The sequence below is a fragment of the Carassius auratus genome, chromosome 27, assembly GCF_003368295.1.
Source record: "Carassius auratus strain Wakin chromosome 27, ASM336829v1, whole genome shotgun sequence".
In the NCBI taxonomy this organism is placed as follows: domain Eukaryota; kingdom Metazoa; phylum Chordata; class Actinopteri; order Cypriniformes; family Cyprinidae; genus Carassius; species Carassius auratus.
In genome coordinates, this window is record NC_039269.1 from 22,586,778 (window position 1) to 22,608,894 (window position 22,117).

General features: G+C 35.8%; 1 protein-coding gene across 1 annotated transcript; it reads right to left on the bottom strand.

The window, feature by feature from the left end:
* Window positions 1–55: 55 nt before the first annotated feature.
* cldn11a (claudin 11a) lies at window positions 56–6,337 on the bottom strand. The gene is made up of 3 exons (XM_026206703.1): window positions 5,900–6,337; window positions 5,415–5,579; window positions 56–4,962 (listed from the first exon to the last, which is right to left on the bottom strand). Exons 1-3 carry the CDS (start codon window positions 6,123–6,125, stop codon window positions 4,706–4,708), a joined length of 648 nt encoding a protein of 215 aa, XP_026062488.1. The 5' UTR covers window positions 6,126–6,337; the 3' UTR covers window positions 56–4,705.
* Window positions 6,338–22,117: the final 15,780 nt, after the last annotated feature.

Genomic DNA, 22,117 nt, shown 5'->3' on the forward strand with positions numbered 1-22,117 from the left:
TCCAGAGAAGAGTTGTAGGAAACCATAAGGAGTTAACACTGCATTGCATTTTTTTTTTGGCTGTGCTCTTCTGCTCTTCCGCCATAATTCATGTGGCGTTTAATTGATCTGTGCAGTCTAACTCTATCTGTGCTACAGCTCTGCCAGCCGAAAAGGGCGGAAAAAAACGAAGCCAGGCCTCAATTCCATAAATTTGAAAGGCCACGTGTTCATAATGCACTGGGCACATCATGCCATATTGCTTTAAATGTCTCCCTCAAATATGTTGAAATGTTAAAAAACAAAAGATTGAGTAGCCGTAAATGATTTGCAGGCTGTGTCCATTGAGTCCCATCGGGTCTACTCTGTAGAGCTTCATTTTGGGGCCTGGGTTGGTTTTGTTCCTTGCATCTGGTCTATGATGTGATTCTTTGTCTTTGCTGTGGCATTTCGCTGAATGTGTAGCATGTTCAGAACAAACTGGCCCAGAGTAAAACTAAGTTTGTGAGTATTTGCATGTGTGGTGAGTGTTGAAAGACTTGATGTAACTCTCAAAAGTAGCATTCTGAGAGATGAGGGTAGCAACCTGCCCACCGTACACCCCCAAAACCCTCCTGTTCCCGAGTGGCCTCTGTTTACAAAGCAAGCCAAAGTCTGAAACCTTTGTTTACTGTATCCGACAAAAGACACCATTTTACTTCTGTAGAGTAGAACACCATATAACAGTGTGGCGACACGAAATATCGAAGAGAAGTATTTTTTTACAGGCGTTTCATACCTTCAGGTTCTCCGTTGGGGTAGTGTAGCCACCGCTGGTGGTGTTTTGTGGGTTCAGAAGATCTTCTAAAGAGAAGTGGTGAAAGCATATATTTTTAATGAGCTCTTTCTAAAAAGGTTACTGGAGATGTTTGGATTTTGATTTAGTTATTGTGATTTAAATAAATGTTAGCACATAAGAATAGACTTAAAGAGGGCAGGGGATTGGTATAGTTCATCTCTGAATAAATATTCTGTCAGCATTTACTCATCCAAATCTGTAAGGTATTTAGGAAAATGTTTTTTGTCTAAACAACAGAATTCAATGATGTTGTTTTGGATCCCATTGACTTTGGATTTCCCATTGTATAGACAAAAATTGTTTATTTGAATTCACCAGAAGTCAGATTTGTGAGTAAAAAATGGCATAATATTCATTTTGTCGGTGAACTTTCCTTTTAAGTATGATTCAAATCTAAGTACGGAAAAAAAAAAATGTCTCTAAAAAAATAAAAAATGTTTCCACTATTGCTTTGAAAGTAAGCTACTATTTGTTATTTGTCTCTGAGAAAAGGTACAGTGTGTGTACTTTGTGAACTATCTTTCCTGCTATCATAGTTTGTTTGGTATATGTTCAGGAAATGTGGAGATTGGCTTCCCTTGCAAATCTGATCTTTGTTTCTGCTGTATATTTTGGTATGAAGTGGATGTATTCTAGTTACAATGATTTTTTTAAAGAATCTATTTATTGTTTCTTCTACTTGTGGTTTTGCTCTCCCGTTGCACTGTGTAATGAGATGTTAATATTGCTTCCATGCAACAATGAAAGTCATTTATTGCAGATCAGATAAGCGTGACTCTTGGTTTTCCTTTTGCTTTAAGGGTGTCTCACACAACTCAAAATCAGAGGTAATAAATATGCTCGCATGGGTGGTTTGTGTAAGCGGTGCAGGCCCGCTCCGTTTCCTGTGGGGTGGAGCGCTGAGCCTAGAATAACAGCGATCCGAGGGTCGTACCTGAGCACAAAACAAACATGGTCATACTGGGAGGGGCGCTGCTGGCTATGCAGAGGAATGAGATGAACAGATCGAGACGTACTGTTCCATTATCATTGCTGCAATGTTGGTCGATGTACTACAATATGGTTTGGAGATCTCAAAGCATGTTGTTATGTTCAGTTCATACAGTTCAGACCCGTCTGTCTGTATGGCGCAAACATCGACACAACCTGAAGCACACTCCTTTCATGGGTGGGTCTTCATAAGTGTTATTCCTATGAAGCACTCATAGGACATCATTTGTGTCATCTGTCATCAGCCTGAATCAAATCTAAATGTGATGTCCTTATATTGTACGTCATCAGTTTTAAGGGGAAGCCTCCCCTTTTTGTGATGCAAAATATCCTGGTGCTAATCCTGGATGTGACGATGATGGTAAATGCTTTGATGGTGTGTGGGAGATGGTTAAATTTTCCATATATGCTTAAAAACATGTAAATAATATGCACTTTTATGCTTATGCAAACCTATTAGTTGCTTTAATAATAGCACATCCTAAGTCTTACATGTATGCAAAAGGTGATGTTAACTCACTGCTCAAAGTCATTTCCTGTAAGAAGCCTTTTGGTGTTTTCAGAACATTCTGGAAACTGCATGTATTTTTATCATTAACTCCTTTTTTTTCTATTTTCTTTTTACTGGTGTATTAGGTACACAATATTTTTATTTTTTTAAGCTACTATCAGTTTTCCGAGGAAAACAAAATTAGCGAGTCCTGGTTGCTGAATTTTCATATTAGAAATATGATTATTCTCTTGCAAGAAATTGACCCCTACAGCACTTTGACTAGTGTATGAAGTTGTCATATGTTTGTACAAATGCTGATATACCTTTCTAAAATTATGCAAAGAACATTAAAAGGGTCATGAAACCCACAGTAATCAGTTTTCATACATTTTGAGACATCCGACATAGACTTTAGTTAACAAATATTTATTGATTAATTGATTAATTGATTCTGACTCAATATTAATTTCAAATCTGGTGCCATGAATAGCTGGTTCCCCTCTTAACAATTGGGTCCACACTTGGGAATAGTACTTATATTGTACAACAGGTGATTTTATTAAATGTATTTTACATTCAATATTTTATTCGGTTTTTTTTTTTATTTGCATGTTCTTAAATAATGAAAGATGAATAGATGTTTTAATCCAGCAGGCTAAAAGGCTAGTGGTATGCTAAGCTAGTATGCTGAGCAGTTAAAGAATGAGGAATATTTCACACTATATATATTGGTAAATTATTAGACAAAAAAACTTAATTAGATTATTAACTTAAGGTAATTAGATTCATATTTACGTAATTAAGACAACATATATGGGCCTAGTGTGTATGTTTTGTTTGAGCTCACATTAAAAGTCCTTTCAGCCTGTACAATCATTAGGTGGACACATTTATGCTAGGGGGGCTCTTTTGTTCATGACACCAAATACAAAACAAATGGACCCAAAATTAATAAATGATCTACTTTATGCTTCAGATGAACTACCATGTATATTATCTGCAACACACAGTATTTGTTAACCTTTTAAAATTTGTTAGTGTTTCATGACCCTTTAAAAAAGTGCTAAACAACGTTTCTCCAATCAAGGCTGTATTAACAATAACTTTTCATCTTCCTGATTCCTTCTAATTCAAATCAATATCTGCTTTATTTTTACCCACCCTCTGCTTTTAGGTTGTTATTTTCAGCCATATCTGGAAAAGAAAAATATTGTAGATTCCAATAGAATTTTTATTGAATTTTCTTCACCCCAAACTACCTCTAACCAAAGACTGAATGTATAAGATCAATGAAAAGCAATATTTGACACCTAAACATCATGCTACACGGATAAATCATACTGTAGTGGTTAAATTTGCTGTTTTCTTTTTTACACGATGTATAAAAGCTTTCACGTGTTGTTTATATGCTCAGCCATTTTTGTCTGTATATCCACTGAAACTCCATGAATTACAGGAAGCATTCAGTGCAAGGACCCCAACCAGAGAACAAAGACGAAGACTTGTCGCATAAATCTTCCTTTATGGCCAAATGTGACCGTTAACCTTTAATCAGCGCTGTCTGCCAGTCATTGAGTTGCCCGTTGGTCGTAATGGGGTGAGTTTCTCATTGGAGTAAGAGAAATCGATATGCGTACATGTCTTGGGTGCCTGAACTGTATGTGCGTCTCGAGTGGTTTCAGAGAGAATGAATGAGAGGTTTAATGATGATGCACTACACCTGCCTGGGCATCTGACAGCAGACGCTGCGTTCTAGACAGTATACAGTCCTGCGGAGAGCAATTCAGTTCAGTTTCCCAGCACAGAGGGTTTCATTTATAAAAATGACATGTCACCTATAATCAAAAAAACTATTTCACAGGCATTTTCACATGGACAACATTGTTTATTACAACAAACTTAATAAAAACTGCATACCAGTATTACAATAAATAATATTGCTAAATAATTACTGCTTTGGTCCAATTTTGGTATAGTTTTATTTGGACGGCTATTCTGAAATTTTTTCAAAACAAAAATATAGCTGTACAAACAGACCGAAATACACTTAAAGATTTAGAATAAAAACAACACTGGCAATACTGTTAGTATTCATATAAAAATGCAAAAACGAGTTTCTTACTACAAAAATAGGACTTAGAATGGCACATTGTACTGAGCAGAATCAGTAGAAGACCCTTTAAACACTGAATCATTCATTGCAGTTCCTTCACCAGTGACTGTCCTTTCTTATGTAACATTTGGGAGACAAACCCTGTTGAAATATCAAAAGGTCAGAGTTTAGCTGTACGATAACTATCCAAAGAACCACCACTGTAGATTTAGCATTTTTAGACAAGAAACAGTGGAAAGAGAGAGAGAGCAAAAACAGAGTAGAAATCAGCTCTGAGCAGCAATCTCGAAGCTTAAACATGGGCACTTTTGGCGTGGTTAGTGGATGCGGGGCCGGAATGAGTGGGGCCCTGTTTGGAGTAGTAGAACCGATTGTTGTCAGTGTAAGTAGCAGGGGTGTCCACTGAACAGCAGGTGATCATACAGCCTCCCAGCAAACAAAGTGCAGTGCCCACCCACCCCGAATACAGCGAGAAGCCGAAGGACATCAACCCCCTCTCATGATGGGCCCCGATGGGAAACCACACAGTGGAGACGACGCCGCAAAAAGCTGAGGAGGACAAAACACACTTAACATTCAAATCCACCCTATTTTGTTAAATGTTGCATTATGACATTAATCTAAGTGATAGAAAGACACATTAGAAAGGTTAAAAACTGTCCTGGCTGGCTCTTTTTGTGGATTACAGATTTATTCATCTAAAGGAAAATCTGTATATATATATATATATATATATATATGTGTGTGTGTGTGTGTGTGTGTGTGTGTGTGTGTGTGAATATTTAAAGCTAATTAGAGTTTAATATTGATGAAATAGGTTCAGTCCTCAAAGACTCATTATTACAGAAATTATACGTTTTATTTCATTGGAACAGCAGGCCATGTATGTTTGGCGAACATCTTCACTAAATATTACATTTGCCATATGCTAACAGTATGTTACTGTGCTTTTTTTGAGCGCAGTATGAGCTTATTTTTTACAAATACACATACAAGCTTACCAGTCAGCAGTATTATGGTTCCTCCGAGCACTGATCGTTTGTTCTTGGCGCTTTCTGGTTCACTTCCGAGGTTAATACAGGACATGGACATGAGCACGAGCGCGACAGCAGGCAATCCCAGAATCGATGCTGTGACCATTAACGCTCGAGATGTCTGGATGTACGCTTAAAAATAGAAGAAAATTACGTAAACATTTTATTCTTGATTCCATAACAATAAAACAATTCAATTAAACACATTTTTAGATTAACTATATTTAGATATGTTAGATAAATAGTGTAGGTAACGATGCTACTATATGCATTATTTAAAAACACATTTTAAAACATCAAATTTTACACATTTAATGTTTGATATTTTATTTAAGAAACTATTTAAGGCCTATATGTCATTTTTAGTTATGCTCGTGTATTAAATATTGAAACTGTATTATTTTTTAATGGTTTTCATTACAAAAAAAAAAAAAGTATTATTTCACACGTACCTGGTAGCTCGAGAATCTGGGTGAGTGTGATGCAGTGATACAGCGCAGTAGAGATCACACAGTCTGCCCACAAACCTTTGGCCTCAAGTTCATCCATCTTCTTACAGGTGTTCATGTTATATTTACAAGTGACTACCCATTCATTAGTGGCAGTGGCGATGATAAGCCCGATCCAACCAAGAAAACTCATCACAAAGCCTGTGAACTGTAAGCAAGTATTTGCCATGGTGTACAGAGTGCGCAAAAATGTGTCCAATAGTTGGGGAAAAAGTACTCTTTGAAGTAGTTGATAATCAGAATATCTAAAAACCAGACAGGTTACTTCGCAGAATTTATAAGTGGTAATATCCAGGTAAGTTAATCCATTGCGTAAAAATCATGATGAGTTGTAGATCCTTCTGGTGCGCAGTATTCCAAGCTGATAGAACATGAGAGAACCGTTAGCAGAGCTTTTATAGTGGAACTACAGAGACAAAAGAACTGTCAGCCAATCACATGAGTACAGACACTTCCCAAGGTTACTCCTTATCTCTTATTTTTCTCTCTCCTCTTTATCTCCTTTCATGTTTATAGTCTGTAATGTAATACTAAAGGACAAGTATAGAACCGACGAATTACGCTTTACAAATTAATCCTCAATACGCCAAGTACTGTAAAAAGTTATGTTTGCTCAAGTGGCTTTGATAATAGTGCAGCACCTCTGACTCCAGCATGTCATTAATGGATGTGTGATATATGCTGCCCTCTGGTGGCTAATTTCTCAGATTTGAGGATCAATTATTTATTAATAAATTACATTAAAATATATGCTCTTTACCCCGTTACTGTTTTTCTTGTAAAATTGAAAGTATAAAATATACAGTAGATACTTTAAAAGGTCTGTACACTGATCGTTTCAACCAAATCCACATTTATATGTGTATCTAAAATTAATATTTACATATTTGTAATATTAATTGATTTATTTATTATTTTAAAATGATTCAAGACATTTTAACATCAAATCACTGTCTCTGGTTATAATACAAGTGAAACATTTCAGTAAAATAAGTAATCTCATCTGAAACAAGAGGGAACGAACAGTACGGTTTACAACCAAAACAGCCCAAACCAGTTCCAAAGAAATATATTCTGCTTTTTCCTTGCAGATTTCTGTGACATTTTTATCAGCTGAGGATCCATTGATGAGTAAATTTTCAGCTAATTTTCATTTTTGGGTGAACTATTCCTTTAAGATATTAATGTAGACATTTTGTTTTACACACACACACACACACACACACACACACACACACACACACACGTTTGTTTTTGTGAAAAGTGGGGGCATCCCATAGGCGTAATGGTTTTTATACTGTACAAACTATATATTCTATGGCCCTACACCAACCCTACACCTAACCCTAACCCTCACAGGAAAATTTGTGCATTTTTACTTTCTCAAAAAAACTCATTCTGTATGGTTTATAATCGTTTTGAAAAATGGGGACATGGATTATGTCCTCATAAGTCACCCTCTCCTTGTAAAACCTGTGTCATACCCATGTCATTATATAGAGTTGTGTCCTGATATGTCACAAAAACAAGAGCACACACACACACACACACAAACACACACATACATATATATATATATATATATATATATATATATATATATATATATATATATATATATATATATAAAATGAAGCATAAAGTGGCAGGACTTGGAAGTCATTGTAATGTGGTCACTGAAGGTGAGCTCTGAAACATGGATGCATTGACTGTGTGACCTGTGATGGATATATAGAGGACATCCTGGCTAGAGGGAATTGGCGCTCCATCTTGAGTTGATCATCCAGGCTGATAAATCACAGAGCCATGCAGCGATTCTGTCTGAGACTGCAGATGAAGAAACAGAGGGGGAAATTGGACATAGAGATATCAGCAGCATTCCATTGGGAAATGGATGACTTTTCTGTGTGATCTGGTGTAGAGGGTCATTAAAGGGGGTCTAAGGGTTGATCCTTGAAGTACCATACCTGTGATTGAGGATGCAGGTGGTCGAGGCCGAGTTATCCAGATGACCTGGTAGGACCTGTTTTCCAAGAATACAAAACAAAGAGATGACTCAGATATCACTGCCAGCGTGTTGACAGTGCTGAAAGCTGCAGATAAATCCAAAAGAAGAGTTATGATGCTTTGTTACGTACAGTATGACCTTGGTGTTTTGGTTGCAGCAAAGAGAATAGTTTCCACTTTGTAGAACCACCCTAAATTGAATTTGTTTTTCTGAAGCCTGAGGGCTTTCGTTAAAGAAAAGAGACACAATGCAGGTCTTTGAAGCATCTGTTTGATCTGTATCTGCTTCTAAATATATTCTACACTACGCTTGCTGGACAAATTGTTTCTTGAATCTTTCATATGTGACATTTGGTGATGTGCAGTACATTCTCTTGGGGCTTCTTCTTTGTAAAGAACGTGTTATTTAATTACAAAGTCAACATACTGTAACAATAATCCAACATCAACATCACAATGAGTATGTGTCCTTCGTTCATCCACTAGGGGGACTCGTTTGACTTCAAACACAAAAGGATGCCTATAATAGCAATCAGCTATCCAGCTGTCCTTTAGTATTTCTATTCATCTTACTGACATTTGCCTGGTTGGCTAGTTATTAGTAATTGAAAAATGTGAAAAAAGACTGAGTAATAGTACAGAACATATCTATAATATATATTGGTTGACAAATATGTACAATTACTTTTCAGCAAACGCACAGCTAAAGTAGTTCCAAGCATGTCTTGACCGCATTACAGTTCCATATTAGTAAACCAAATTGTTGATTTCAAAGGTCCTTAAATCCTACAAAATGAGTTTTTTTTTTCTATTTTATTATTGAAACCACAGTGTGTAGACATTATTTTTATTATTACATTTTTCCCCCAAGCATATCAGTGTCTCAAGCCTTCATTACTCTTCTAAATATAAAATAAAATAATATAAAAATACTAAAATAACATTTTGGAATTAATAACACAGGCTTTGGATGAGATGCAAAAATAATTAGTCCTACGATGAACATGAATGTTTTAAGGACAAAAACTTGACAAATGTCTTGAAATGACACATAAGAACAACATCTTGAGATGCGGCAAGTGTACCAAAAATAGAATAATAATAATTCAACAGCCCTTCATCAATTTTTCTTTAATATCTGTATATTTAAATAAATAAAGCTGAAAAAAAAAAACAGACTGATGAAGCATCAAGTAGGCCTATGTATATTTAAGCTTGAATGACAATCAGACCTTGACCTCTGCAAGTTTATGTTAATCTCTTTCAAATATTCCGTGCAGGTTCTAATCTAATCTTTAGTTTATGCTTCATTCCTTGCAGTTCATCCTCATTCTTGTGGAGACGTTCCACAACCTGAATAACAATAGCAGTTTTTCATTCATTTTAAGAGTCCTCCCACTCTTTGTCTAATCAAAAATGAACTTAGTGGATACCATCTGGTATTTCCTGCATTCATGGCTGTTCACAAAAAATGCAGGTCTTTTTTTGTTTACCTTATTAGATCCCTGCTTGTGGATGTAATAAGCTGTCAGAAACACCCTTGTTCCTCTATATCAGTCATTCAGTTGATCCTCAGGGGGCCTTATAGAAATCACCTCACAAAGATCTCAGGCAATTCATCATTTGCTTCAGGAACATGGCAGCATTGGAATATGAAAATTAAGCTAATGAAGGGGGCCCTGACATCGGCTTGACAGTGCAAGATGATCTAAATGTATTGCATAACTGAGTTGTGCTGTGTAAGCACCTTGCTGGGTGGATCCGGACATCTTTATATAACCTAAGGAGGAGAGACATGTGATCAAATCATATTAGGCTTTTATCTCTAGCACTGAATTACATCTCTCAGTCCTTATATATGGGCAGCAGCACAATTGTGAGCAGATGAGAGACATCAGTAACTGCTCAGGCAGATACAGACACCAGTCTTCACTGGCACTGCAGTGATTGATTTTGAGACCATCAAAATTGCTGTTATTGACTTGACAATGATATGGATTTTAGCCCTGATGCAGTGTTCAATGATAGAGTTCACCATCTTCATCGGGAGTATCTAAGTGTGGTTTTGAGTGCACTAGAAAATGTCATGCATAAAGTGTCAATATCAAAAGCAGCAGAACCAGTCATTGAGGAGATTTCACACATAACGTTGATCTATTTTATGCTACTGGCAATTCATCTTATATTATGGGTAGATCACATTAGTTTAGGCTCTGTTAAGATGAAATGGCATTTAGACACTAGTCATTCTATAAATAAACGTGTAATTTCATGCACTGTCTCTCATTATATTCAAATATATTATCTCGTGACGGGACACTTGCTTATTGTGTCTGACCTCTTCCCTTCTAGCTGAAGGTTTTCTGACTCTTTTACACAAAATGTGTGTTTGCTTACAAAAATGTGTTTGTTTGTTTTTTTGTTAGTTTTTTCCTGTAGCCCATACAGAAAGGTAATATATTCACATCTATCTATCTATCTATCTATCTATCTATCTATCTATCTATCTATCTATCTATCTATCTATCTATCTATCTATCTATCTATCTATCTATGTACTTTTGTAGGGCTGTACAGTACGGTGCCACCAGACCTGTCCTTTATCACGTACGACTTTTGTTCTATTCGACTGTAAGTGCCCTCAGATCATCAGACCGATGAGCTTTGTAAAAATCGACTCAGAAAGGGGGGGCATAGAGGAGAAACAATAATGTAGATTATGTGGAAAAGAATGTTTAATTAACCTTAAACCGCATAAAACATTGCATCATATATACAAAATAATTTTTTTCAATGTCATATGACCCCTTTAAAATCGATTTTGAATGGACGTGCACGTTTTACTTACTTTCAGTTTCGATTTAATTAATGATCATTGGGAAAACTGGCGATCTCTGCAAATTGTGTTTTGATGTTGAACTGTTCAGCTTGTGTGTAAGGGAAACGGATGTATCGGGGTGCTATCCCTATTATGACATCCCATTCATGATGTGGCATGACATGGCTCAGGGCATGTCTGTGACATCCCCAATCGTTCTGCCTACTCCAACTGAAAAGTAGTGGCAAAATGGCCTAATGTTGTGAGTATTTGCAAAGGAACGGGTAGAGCATGATTTCTTTGTGAAGGTCTCTCCAATACTGGCCATAATTCAGAACACAATTCCAAGAGGATGGCCCTCAGGATCTGAAATTGGCTCATATGCCAATCATCATTATAAGCCAAGAAATCCTCACAATCTCTAAACACAAGCTCCATCTGCATAGTATCATTGGCAAGGTCTTCTAATAGTGCTAGTGCATCCATTGTCTCAGTGTCCTAAAACACTGGACACACACACACCCCTTTTTTATAGACAGTTCATTCTAGTAAATAAATTAACACAAAGTATTGCACCTGGATGAATGTTAAATATATATTGATTGACATATCTTTTGATGCATATTTGACTTAAAAGTGGTTTAACAGCCTAAATGAAAAGTGCATGTTAATTTTATTCCTTGGCCATTTGGTATTGCTAAATCACAAACACCACTAAAAAAGTGTGTAAGTACAGTCAAGAGTATCCAAACGGTGCACACATATTTACAGCAAGAAAATCCATATATTTGCGTGGAAAACAGCGTATGCACATTTTAATGCCTTTTTTGTGCATATGCAATGATTATAAATCAGGCCCCTGGTGTTGAAAAATGCTCTTTATATTAATAAGTCAATTCAATTGATACTGTCATTGTTTTAAAGGGGTCCTATTATGCTTTTTCACTTTTTGAATTTTAGTCAGTGTGCAGTGTGTATGTTTGGGCATAAAACGATCTACAAAGTTACAAATTTCAAAGTCCACTCCAAAGGTAGATATTTCGTAAAAAAAAAAAAAACTTTTCAAGAACAACAACGAATGGTTCATTTGGACTATAGCGTTTGTTTTCCGGGTTTTGTGACATCACAAAAGCAGGCTATTAGAATATCGTTAAAATAAATCAGCCTACAAAAACTTGAATGTTTGGGGATGGGGGAGGGGCCAGGTCGTGGTTAGAACCTGGTTGAGTTCATCAGATATGATGGCAAATGATTTGTAGATTCGGAGCACCACTGACAAAACATCTAATCTTGCAAAATGTGTGGTAAGTTCTGCTGCTCCATAGTATAATCAGAGTACAGAGATCCTGAATCTCGAAAGTGAAACTAAAAAGCAATAGTGAACTCAAAAGCAGATCAATGGCATGCATAAAAGGGTCCCTGATGGCCGCAATTAATATAAATATATATTATATGTCATTTCATTTTGGTAAAAAAAATGTTTTGGTTATATTCTAAGTGTTTTAGTTTTACTACCGTATTTTCCGGACTATAAATCACACTTTTTTTCATAGTTTGTCTGGTCCTGTGACTTATAGTCACGTGCAACTTATTTATCAAAATTGATTTGACATGAACCGAGAGAAATGAACCAAGAGAAAACATTACCGTCTACAGCCACGAGAGGGTGCTCTATGTTGCTAAGTGCTCCTGTAGTCTACACTGAAAACATAGAGTGCCCTCTCGCTGCTTGAGACGGTAATGTTTACTCTTGGTTCATGGTTCTAAATAAATGCGACTTATATATGTTTTTTTTTTCCTCGTCATGACGTATTTTTGGACTGATGCGACTTATACTTAGGTTCGACTTATAGTCCAAAAAATACGGTAACTACTAAAACAAAATAGATAACTGAAGAATCAGAGAAGAACACTGAAGAAACACGATATCAAGTCCGATTCATGAGTGAATCATCATTCTTCTTGACCAGATTATTTTCAATGAATCTGAATCAGTTCACAAATCACACTGAACGATGCATTTCCACACTGTACCAAAGACTGCTCCGACTGCAGTGGTTCCTGTCAACAATTTGTGAAAATCAATGAATTTATTCTTGACTAAATCAAAATGAGCAAAAACCATCTTAAGAGTGCGAAGATGTGAAATTAAAATAAGTTACTAACTGCGTTTTTTCCCCATTGTTTATTGTCAATAACAATTATATTTAATTAAAATATTTTTTTTTTTGTGAACTAAATATGTTAACTACTTAGCTCAATATATAAACACAATTTATAATTTTGTATCACTTAATAGATAAGCAAGCTATGTTAAGTAGCCTAGATTGTTGCTAGCTATCTAGTAAACACTTTCAGCTTGGTTTTTGAGGTAGGACTTGAAGTGTAGTTGGTTGTAGTTAAAAAGGTTAAAGTTGTATATGTTGTATCTAATAATAAAAAATAAAAATGTCTGCACACTGAGAGTAGGCTACAGCTTCAAAAAATTACCAAACTACCAAATTAACCAAACAGCGCAATGTTTCGACTAGTCTTGTCTTTATCAGGCACAACATTACTACGCTCTCCATCTCCATCTTTCTCCGCTGGCAATGTTTTGCAAAGATTTCTGCTTTCAGTCTGGCCTTAAACATTATGTTCAGATTTGACCTTTTACCAACTACATGCCACCTTCTTGTTTCCTTTACTTGGAAACCTGCTCAGGATTATTAAAGAAATAATTTGGATGATTGATTTTCCCAGAGTCACATTTACAGCTCACAGTGGGCTGAGGGCAGGACTGGAGGTAGCAGCTCCCAAACACATTGTGATCAATGTGCAGGACTAGCGGCTCCCACCAGCCCACAGAGAGGAATCTGTACCCTAATGAACACTAACTACAATTCATCGCTAATGGCGGGCACAGTGGGTGTTTAAAAACAGAACCCCATGATGCACTTACGCCCCTGAGACTGTGCTCTCATCTGTGTGTTCATCATTCTTTCAATGCCTCAGATTTACCACTGCCATCCTCCACTGCATATAATGTAGTGATTTGTTTCGCTCAGCGCACGAGACAACAAAACGCTGTGGATATGCCATGGATAACTAAACAGTTATTCCCGGGCCTATATACTCTTCTGCTTAACATCCACATGTCTGTTTATACATTTCTGCCAGCAGTGAGTGGATAAGCAAATTGTCACCACTAATGTTTTGGTTGTGGGAAAATGTTTTATTTGTAATTCATTGTTGTCTCATCTTTTGCTGGGACATAGTAATCTGAGAAGATCCTACAAGGCATTTACAGCGCAGGTTGGGTTCTCTGTTCACTTTGACAGGCGCAAAACAATTGCATCGGGTTCTCAGCGATAGCTTCCTACTATCAGGTTTGTATCCGTAGTTGACAATACAGTAAGTCTGGTTGAAATATTTTACTGTCAACAACTGAGACAGTAATCCTTGCTTTGGTAACTCGTACGAAGCTGAGGGAAGAACCAAAGCCTCTGGCACAATATGAAAGCATGATGTGACTTCATTTTGTCATAGTCAAACCTAAAACCATTACCCGCTTGTCAACACTAAAGTTATTCTCGGATCAAAGAAAAAAAAAGTTACATCTTTCCTCAAGCATATCAAACCGTCTAGAAAATCTTTCATGCCACTCCGATGTCTGTGTTGCTCTTAAGGAGTTCCTCTTCTGGTTTCCTGTAACCGAAGGGTTGTTAAGAGATTTATTATTTTAGCAATATTCTTGTTTTAATGTGATGCATCAATATTTGATCATTTTAACACAAGGTTTCAAGTCATTTAGACAAGAAAGACTTAATATCAGTAAGTTCTGAGCTTCCTGTCGAAGGCGGATGGAAACAGTGAGGTAAGAATAACTCTGAAAGTCATTTCCTCACATTAGAGATTAAACTCAAATTGCACTGCCTGCCTCCTTCCGCCGCTGCTGTGTATTATTAATTAACTCGTGTTGCCTGAGAACTCAACCAACATGTGTACATTTTTCTCTACTGATAACAATTGTTTCACTTGTAATGCAAGTGTGTATTGTAATAAGTAAATGGACACAATATGTTATTGAAATGAAAAACAATTCAGAATGCACTATGAAATGCACGTTCTATCTTCTACTGCATAGAGAGTTCATTAGGAATGTATTGAGAAAACTATATATGTTGTTAAAAACACAATATTCTAACTTGGGTAATTGCACACTTTCTGAAAACTTTTCTGAAAACCACTCAAAATGCTACAGGAACAAAATTATTACAATTATTTAAAAAACTTATTAAAGCATTAAAAAGACTGTGTTTATATATTATTTAATTTAGCAAGGGTGCATTTAATTGTTCAAAAGTGACAGTGATGTTTATGTTACAAAAGATTTTAAATAAATGCTGTTCTTTTAAAATTTCTACCATCAAAGCATCCTCGTAATTTCCACAAAAATATTAAACAACAGCAACTTTGGTCATCATTGATAATAATAAGAATTGTTTCTTAAACAAATCAACATATTAGAAAATATATAGTCACTTATTTATATTGTTCAAAACTTTGGGATCCTAATTTTTTGGAGCAAGATTATTATGTGCATCCATTGCTTGTGTGCATTTTAGTGGTTTATCTTTCCATCAAAAGTTTAATTGAATTTCTCCTCTGGGACCATAAAGTATTTCTATTTATCTCCTGAGATTAATTTTCTGTAAAGTGAATCTTCTTTATAAAGACATTAATGAGCCAAACCCATTAAAAGGGTTACCAAACCTCTGGATTTACATTGTAAGTTTGACATTATAAATCAAGCCCTTAGTATTGTTAATGTGCATTTGACCGTCCTTGGCAGTACAATCCCCTGATGCAGCACTCCGCTGAGGAATTGCTCTTCTCGATCTCTTCATCCATCCCTCAACACTGTCAGAACCTTAAATATACACCTCTCAGGTCCCACACAAACGCAGGAAGTCATTATGCAGCTGATATCAACAGCCTAATCACCAAAGGATTGGGAGACTGTGGCGTGGTGTGGGCAATGCCAGGAATAACAAACACACAGCTTGGAAAAAGCTGCTGCATGTTAAGAATCCTTACTGAAACAACCCTGCTGAGGTATGCAAACAGCGTTTACCCCAAAGATACAGTGACATCAAAGGGAACATTGAAAATGTATTCGCATTCTTTAAGGTGCTTATCTTAGGAAGTGTGTGCATGCTTGTAACCTGTGCACTTGTTTGGCTGGCATACTGCACATAAATCCTGTTCCATGAAATTTCCTCCACTGTCTTTCCTTTATGACTTACAGTACCTCTCCAGTACAGTCCTTCATTACAGGAATACTTCACTTGAAAATGTACATCGTAATCATTCCTGTACCTCTTAAGAAATAAATGACTAGAATATATTTTGTTTGGCATGAAAAATTAATATATGATATTCTCATTTTCATTTCCAACCTTAAAATTTATTTTGATTTATTTTGTTTTATTTACATAGATTGTAATATGCTTTAATGCTCAAAAGGTTTTATTTTAAAGAAATTGGTACTTTTATTAAGCAAAAATTCAGTATATGTATCAAAAGTGCAGTAAAGAAATTTCAAATTTGACAAAAAAATCTAAATATTTATTTCTAATTCCTAAAACAATTACCACAAAAAAAGTTTATGACAAACATTATGAAGCTGAATATGAACTGTTTCCAATACTGATTATAAGAAATGCTTCTTGAGCACCACATCAGCTTTTATAAAGGTTTATTTTTTTATTTAGATAGGAAGTGTAGATTAGACAGGAAGTGCAGTGGGAGAGGTAGGATCAGGAAAGCTCCTTGAGCCAGGATTAGAACTCGAATTCGAACATTGTTATTTTTCGGCACACTGCCCAGGCTACCCGTGTTAACCCAAATCAGCATATTTGAATGATTTCTGAAGGATCATATGACATTGAATTCAGCTTTGCCATTACAGGAATAAATTATTTTACATTTTAAAATATATTTAAATGGAAAACAGTTATTTTACATTGTAATTATAGTTACAATAAAAAAAAAATTATTTTTGATCAAATAAATGTAGCCTTCGTGAGCATGAGAGAATTAGAATTTTTTATGACAATATGAATATTTTCTGAATATATTCAAGTTTGAAGGTCCTTGAAGACTGAAAAGTCTGAAATCTTCATTTGTGTTTTTTATTTGTATTTTTTCTCGTATATGTCATCCTTTCCTATCAAAAGGAATGATTATTATTATTTTTTTTTTTAAATGCACAATTTAACACTAAAGGAGATTAAAGTATTTTGAAAAACATTATGGTCTCTCCTTCCATGCAATTACTGCACGATGAATGGTATTATTTTTTTGCATCCTTATAAATTTTGAAAGCTCCAGTTTTTTTACAGTTACTGAAAAAAAGTGAACGTTTGGAACAATATGAGGGTGAAAAAATTACGACAAAATAATTTATCTGTGAGCTGTTCCTTAAGTACAGGATGTTAGTATACTGTTCTGTTGATCTTGTTTCTGAAAGGTCAGGATGACTTTACCCTGCAAGGTCACAGAGGTCAGATCATTTTTTGCCAAGTTCACTATGTGTCTGTTTCCATGCCCTCAGATGAGCTTGGCTATGATGTCAGACTTGGCCTTAACTGCTCTCTCTGGAGAAGTGATTCACTGCCCTATTTCAAATCATTTGAATTTCCTTTTGGATGAGTAGGCCGTTCAGATGATTTAGTGATTCAGATGTAAGGGACAAATGAAACATCTTGGGGCAGCCAAATCTGCAGAAACTTTTGACTCATGAAAATTTGAAGGATTTGTGCTACTTGAACTTAGGCTTTGGGGAGCAGAGCAGTGATGCTGTCTGCATAGAGAAAGAGGAGTGATAGACTCTTTGGATGTTTATGTGTTAAAAGATGACCCAACACAGATCAAACACAATCTTTATGAGCCCCACTTCCAGTCTAGTGCCATCATGAAAGTGGATGCTGCAAAATGCATGATTGATTCCTTTTTTGGAACAGAATCCATTATTAAAATTACTTTGGTAATTTGGTGAATCTGTTCATCTGGAACATTTTTGGCAGAGGTTCAGGTTGAAATAAACTATCCATTCATACATTCATTCATTCAGCTTGGCTCTGTGAACACATTTTACTCATTTAATTCTTCAGGCTCCTGAAATACTTTACCAAAACTATTTTTTTACATTTTTGTACTTTAAATCATGAAGCAGTGGGGTTCTTGGGACAACTCCAGGTTTTTTTTCCGAGTGCATGAAATTATGAAACAGAAATAATGGGTGAGATTAATCAGGTTGTTCCTAATTTGATTTCAGAAAGCATTAGTGGGGGGAAAAAATCAAGATGGAGCGTTACAGAGGCAGATACTGCAGCCTCGTGATGTATCCGGCGCTTGATCATCATTAATAAGAAATGTAATCAGCTGTAGCAGTCCAAGTTTATTAAATTTGCTGACCTAAAAGGATGAGATACCAATGCTTGATTCATATTTTGTAAAATAAATATTGTGGAGTAGTCCATTCAGTTTCACAAAACTTTAAACACACAATCAAATATTTTTAAATGGCATAGTTAACATTTATATTCATGTGTCGATTTGAGTATGATCATATACAATACAGTTTTCATAAAATAATAATAATAATAATAGTAATTATTATTTAAAACATATGGGTATTTGTTTAAATATAAGCAATATAGTTTCTATACTATAATAATCATTTTAAACAGTTTTTTATTTCAGTTTTATTTTTAATGTTGCATCATCAACTAGATGAAATAAAATACAATTTGAAAATACTTTATTTTATTTTAGATCAGGTTCATTATTAATATAATGAAAATGGTTTTCAGTTTCTTATTGATTTACTTTTAGTTTACTATAATAACCTCAACACTTTCATATTTAAAACTGAGAATAAATTATTTACCATTACTCACATACATATATTGATAGAAGATACACAGTTATCTTGTATATTTTACCATGTCAACAGTTCACTGAGTTTTTTTTTCTTCACAGCTCACTATGTGTGTACAAAGCAGTCATGTATGGAAAGAAACAATCACCCGTTCCTCTGGGATTCAGCATGTCCTTAGCCTCAGTGTAAAAGCATATATAAGGTAAACATTTGAAAATATCTACAAAGTATTGAAGCTTTCCGGTTCCACTATAATTCAGGACTGGAAGACTGATGCTTGTCATAAAATCTATAGCTCTCTGGCTTTCTTTATATTGCCAGCAAGACTCCAGCCTCTCTGTGAAAGCTAGATGCTGAACGCACCTGAAAAGCATTAAAGCAGACAGCATCCATTATTACGGGCTCTTTCAGTGCTCTTATACCACTCATTAGCTTTTCAGTACTCTATGAAAAAGGCTTATGTCAAGCTCTGTCAAAGCATATTTGGTTTACACTTGCATGAGGCTGCATAATGCAGCACGGAGCAGATTCTTTTTTTACCTCTCTGCGATTTATTAGAAGGAAGCAGCTCACCTCTCTGTGATCTCACAAGAGCCAAGGACGTGAGATGGGGGTAGGAAAGGTCAGGTAAGCAGAGCGGCAGGCATGACTAGACTCGGGCGTCTCTCGTCCCGTGCCAGTGTTCTGCATGAACGCTCTGGCCGTTCTCAACACCTCCAAATCTGCAAAGGTCACAGACTGCAAATCATCATACGAAGGGCACGGGAAATCAGAGTTGTTGGATGAAGATGGTTTCATGGTAATATTGCATGAACCACAAAGGGGATCAATGGATCTGCCCCTTTTAATCACTTACTGTAGGTCAGGTTAATGCAATGCTTGGTGAACTAATCATCTCAAAAGCTACACATGCTCTGCTTCTCAGTTTGATGAGATGTCCTATTAGAAGGAAACAGGATGATAAGACTGAGACGGTCCAGCTAAATTCCAAGATGTGCAGCAGAGCTTCTGTTTTCACGTACATTACCACCGATCTCAATTACCTCTGAATCTAAAGGGCAGCCTCTCGGATATGCGTCAATGAGGAACATGGTTTTAAAGGGATAGCTCACCATAAAAATTAAGATTTGGTCATCATTTATTCACCCTCGTGTAGTCTTAAAACCCATATGGCTTTCTAAGGTGATGCAATATACGATATATATTGAATAATATATTGGTTCTTATTCTCCACGCAATTACAAAGAATGAGCAAAAGCAGCATTAAACTGTAATGAAGAATGGGCAAAAGCATCATTAAAAAATTATAAATTAGTCTATGTGGCTTGAATGGTAGGTGCCGAACAAACTGAAAATCCGTTCAGATCAGGTGAGCTGTTAGCCACTGAGAAAGGAGAAATGAGTCAGTGAGTCAAGAACTGAAGCAGTCCAGTTTGTGAACAAATCAGAAGTCAGACTAGTTTCATGAATCATTGAAACGTTTCAGGTCGAACTAATGATTCATTCATGAATCAGATATTGCTACGTTACGCAAGCACATTAGTTACAGAATTTCAGTCTGTTTCTTAAACAATTTAAGTTTTAAGTGTATATAAAAGTACACATACTTCAGATGTTTGGGGTTGGTAAGAGTTTAATTAAGAAGTCTCACCAAGGGTGAATTTATTTGATCCAAAATACAGTAAAATGGTAATATTTAAAATATTTTTGCAATTTAAAGGTAAATGTTTTCTATGTTAATAAAAATATATTTTGTAATAAAAAAGCAGAATTTTCAGCAGCCATTTCTCCAGTGATCCTTCAGAAACCCCATTTAGAACATTTCTATTGGTTATCTGTCTTAAAAACCGTTGTGCAGCTTAATATTTTTGCGGAAACTGTGCTACTTTTTTTTTTTTAGGATTTTTTGATGCATCCTTGCTGAATAAATGCATTAATTACTTAAACAAAAGAATAAAATAAGAATCTTACCAATCTTTTGAATGGTAGTCTAAGTCATGTGGGCCACTTTATGTCAAAAAATAATCGTTTATGTAATTAAAATCTACAGTTTGTGTGTGTGTAATGTATTTTTTATGCTGACAGAACTTGCTTCTTAGCTTAGCAAATCAGTTTTGGGTTTTTTTTTTATGGAGCAATAGTTGCTTGGCATGTGAAGTTGCCACACATTTCAAATCAGTCACTTCTGAGGTTCTTTACAATTAGGCTTCTTAATTAGAAGCAACAACTCATTGGGTTTTGGAACAGAGTTAATGACTCTATTAGATGTATAACTTCCTCATAATTAAAAAAAGGGTGGTATAATCATAAACCTTACAACACAAACAGCAATGACCTGCCAAACCAAGATTGAAATTCCTTGCAACACAAGCACAATCAGCAAACGAAGAGACTAGACAGCACCTGTACACATGGTGGAATAGCATCCCTGTGATAATTCACTTATCATTGATAGGGTAAACCTGGTTTTCTGCTCTAACATTGTCCTTGTGATACATGAAGCTAAATCAATATAGCCTTTCCACCAGCTCCCTGCACCCTAACAGGGAAAAAAGAGGGGAAGAGAGCAGGTTATTTCAAATGATTGTGGCTACAACCTGTGACATGCACATAGCCTACACACACATATATAAATATACACAAGCAGTGAGGTTTCGTCTCTGTGGATCTGATAAGAATGTCTGAACCATGGTAAAAATAAATCCAGCTCAGCAATCCTAGCCTACCCAGCGGCAGAGAGTGAGATGTATGTATTTACATAGTGCATGTAGGGAAATATTCCTTGAAATACAGAACCATGGCCTTCATTAAACTTTAACGCACAGAACACAACTTGTGTTTCAGCCGGGGACGAGACATTTTCCATTTTAAACCATAGTTAGATCTGCAGTGCTTCTCTGATCATTTTATATTCGATATTTCCAAAAAGTGCACTACTAAATGGTATGTGTGAGTTTTCACAATCTCTTTCAACTTCTTAGGGACTAGCAAATGTGCAGTCACAGTACTTTACACCTTAATAATATGATGTTAAGTTAATTAACCACATGAAACTCATTAGTTTTTATCACAACCATGTTTGCTCAGTCTGATAAAACAGAGAGGGGTTACGGAGTGTTTGACCAAATGAAATGAGGTTTCATATAGATACCCTCCCGCTGTGCTCGCTGTTTATGCATGCCAACCCTAATTTGAAGTCCAAATTACTCTTCATCTCAAACACAAGGCAGGGGAGGGAGAATGTTTATGATGTTCCCGTTTTCACAAAGTAATTGGCTTGCATTGAAAGACTGTGCCAAGCAAGAACATCATCTTTTTAGCACAGTAAGGAAAATCAACTGCTTTGCCTCTAGCAAATTCTCTTATAATATACGAGTATATAGCACTTCGGATTTTAATAGAATTATGT

Coding starts and splice junctions, on each gene's coding strand:
- cldn11a (XM_026206703.1), bottom strand. CDS start 6,125: ATGGCAAATACTTGCTTACAGTTCACAGGCTTTGTGATGAGTTTTCTT. Junction 5,580..5,899: donor CCAGATTCTCGAGCTACCAG/GTACGTGTGAAA, acceptor TCTATTTTTAAG/CGTACATCCAGACATCTCGA. Junction 4,963..5,414: donor AACCATAATACTGCTGACTG/GTAAGCTTGTAT, acceptor TGTCCTCCTCAG/CTTTTTGCGGCGTCGTCTCC.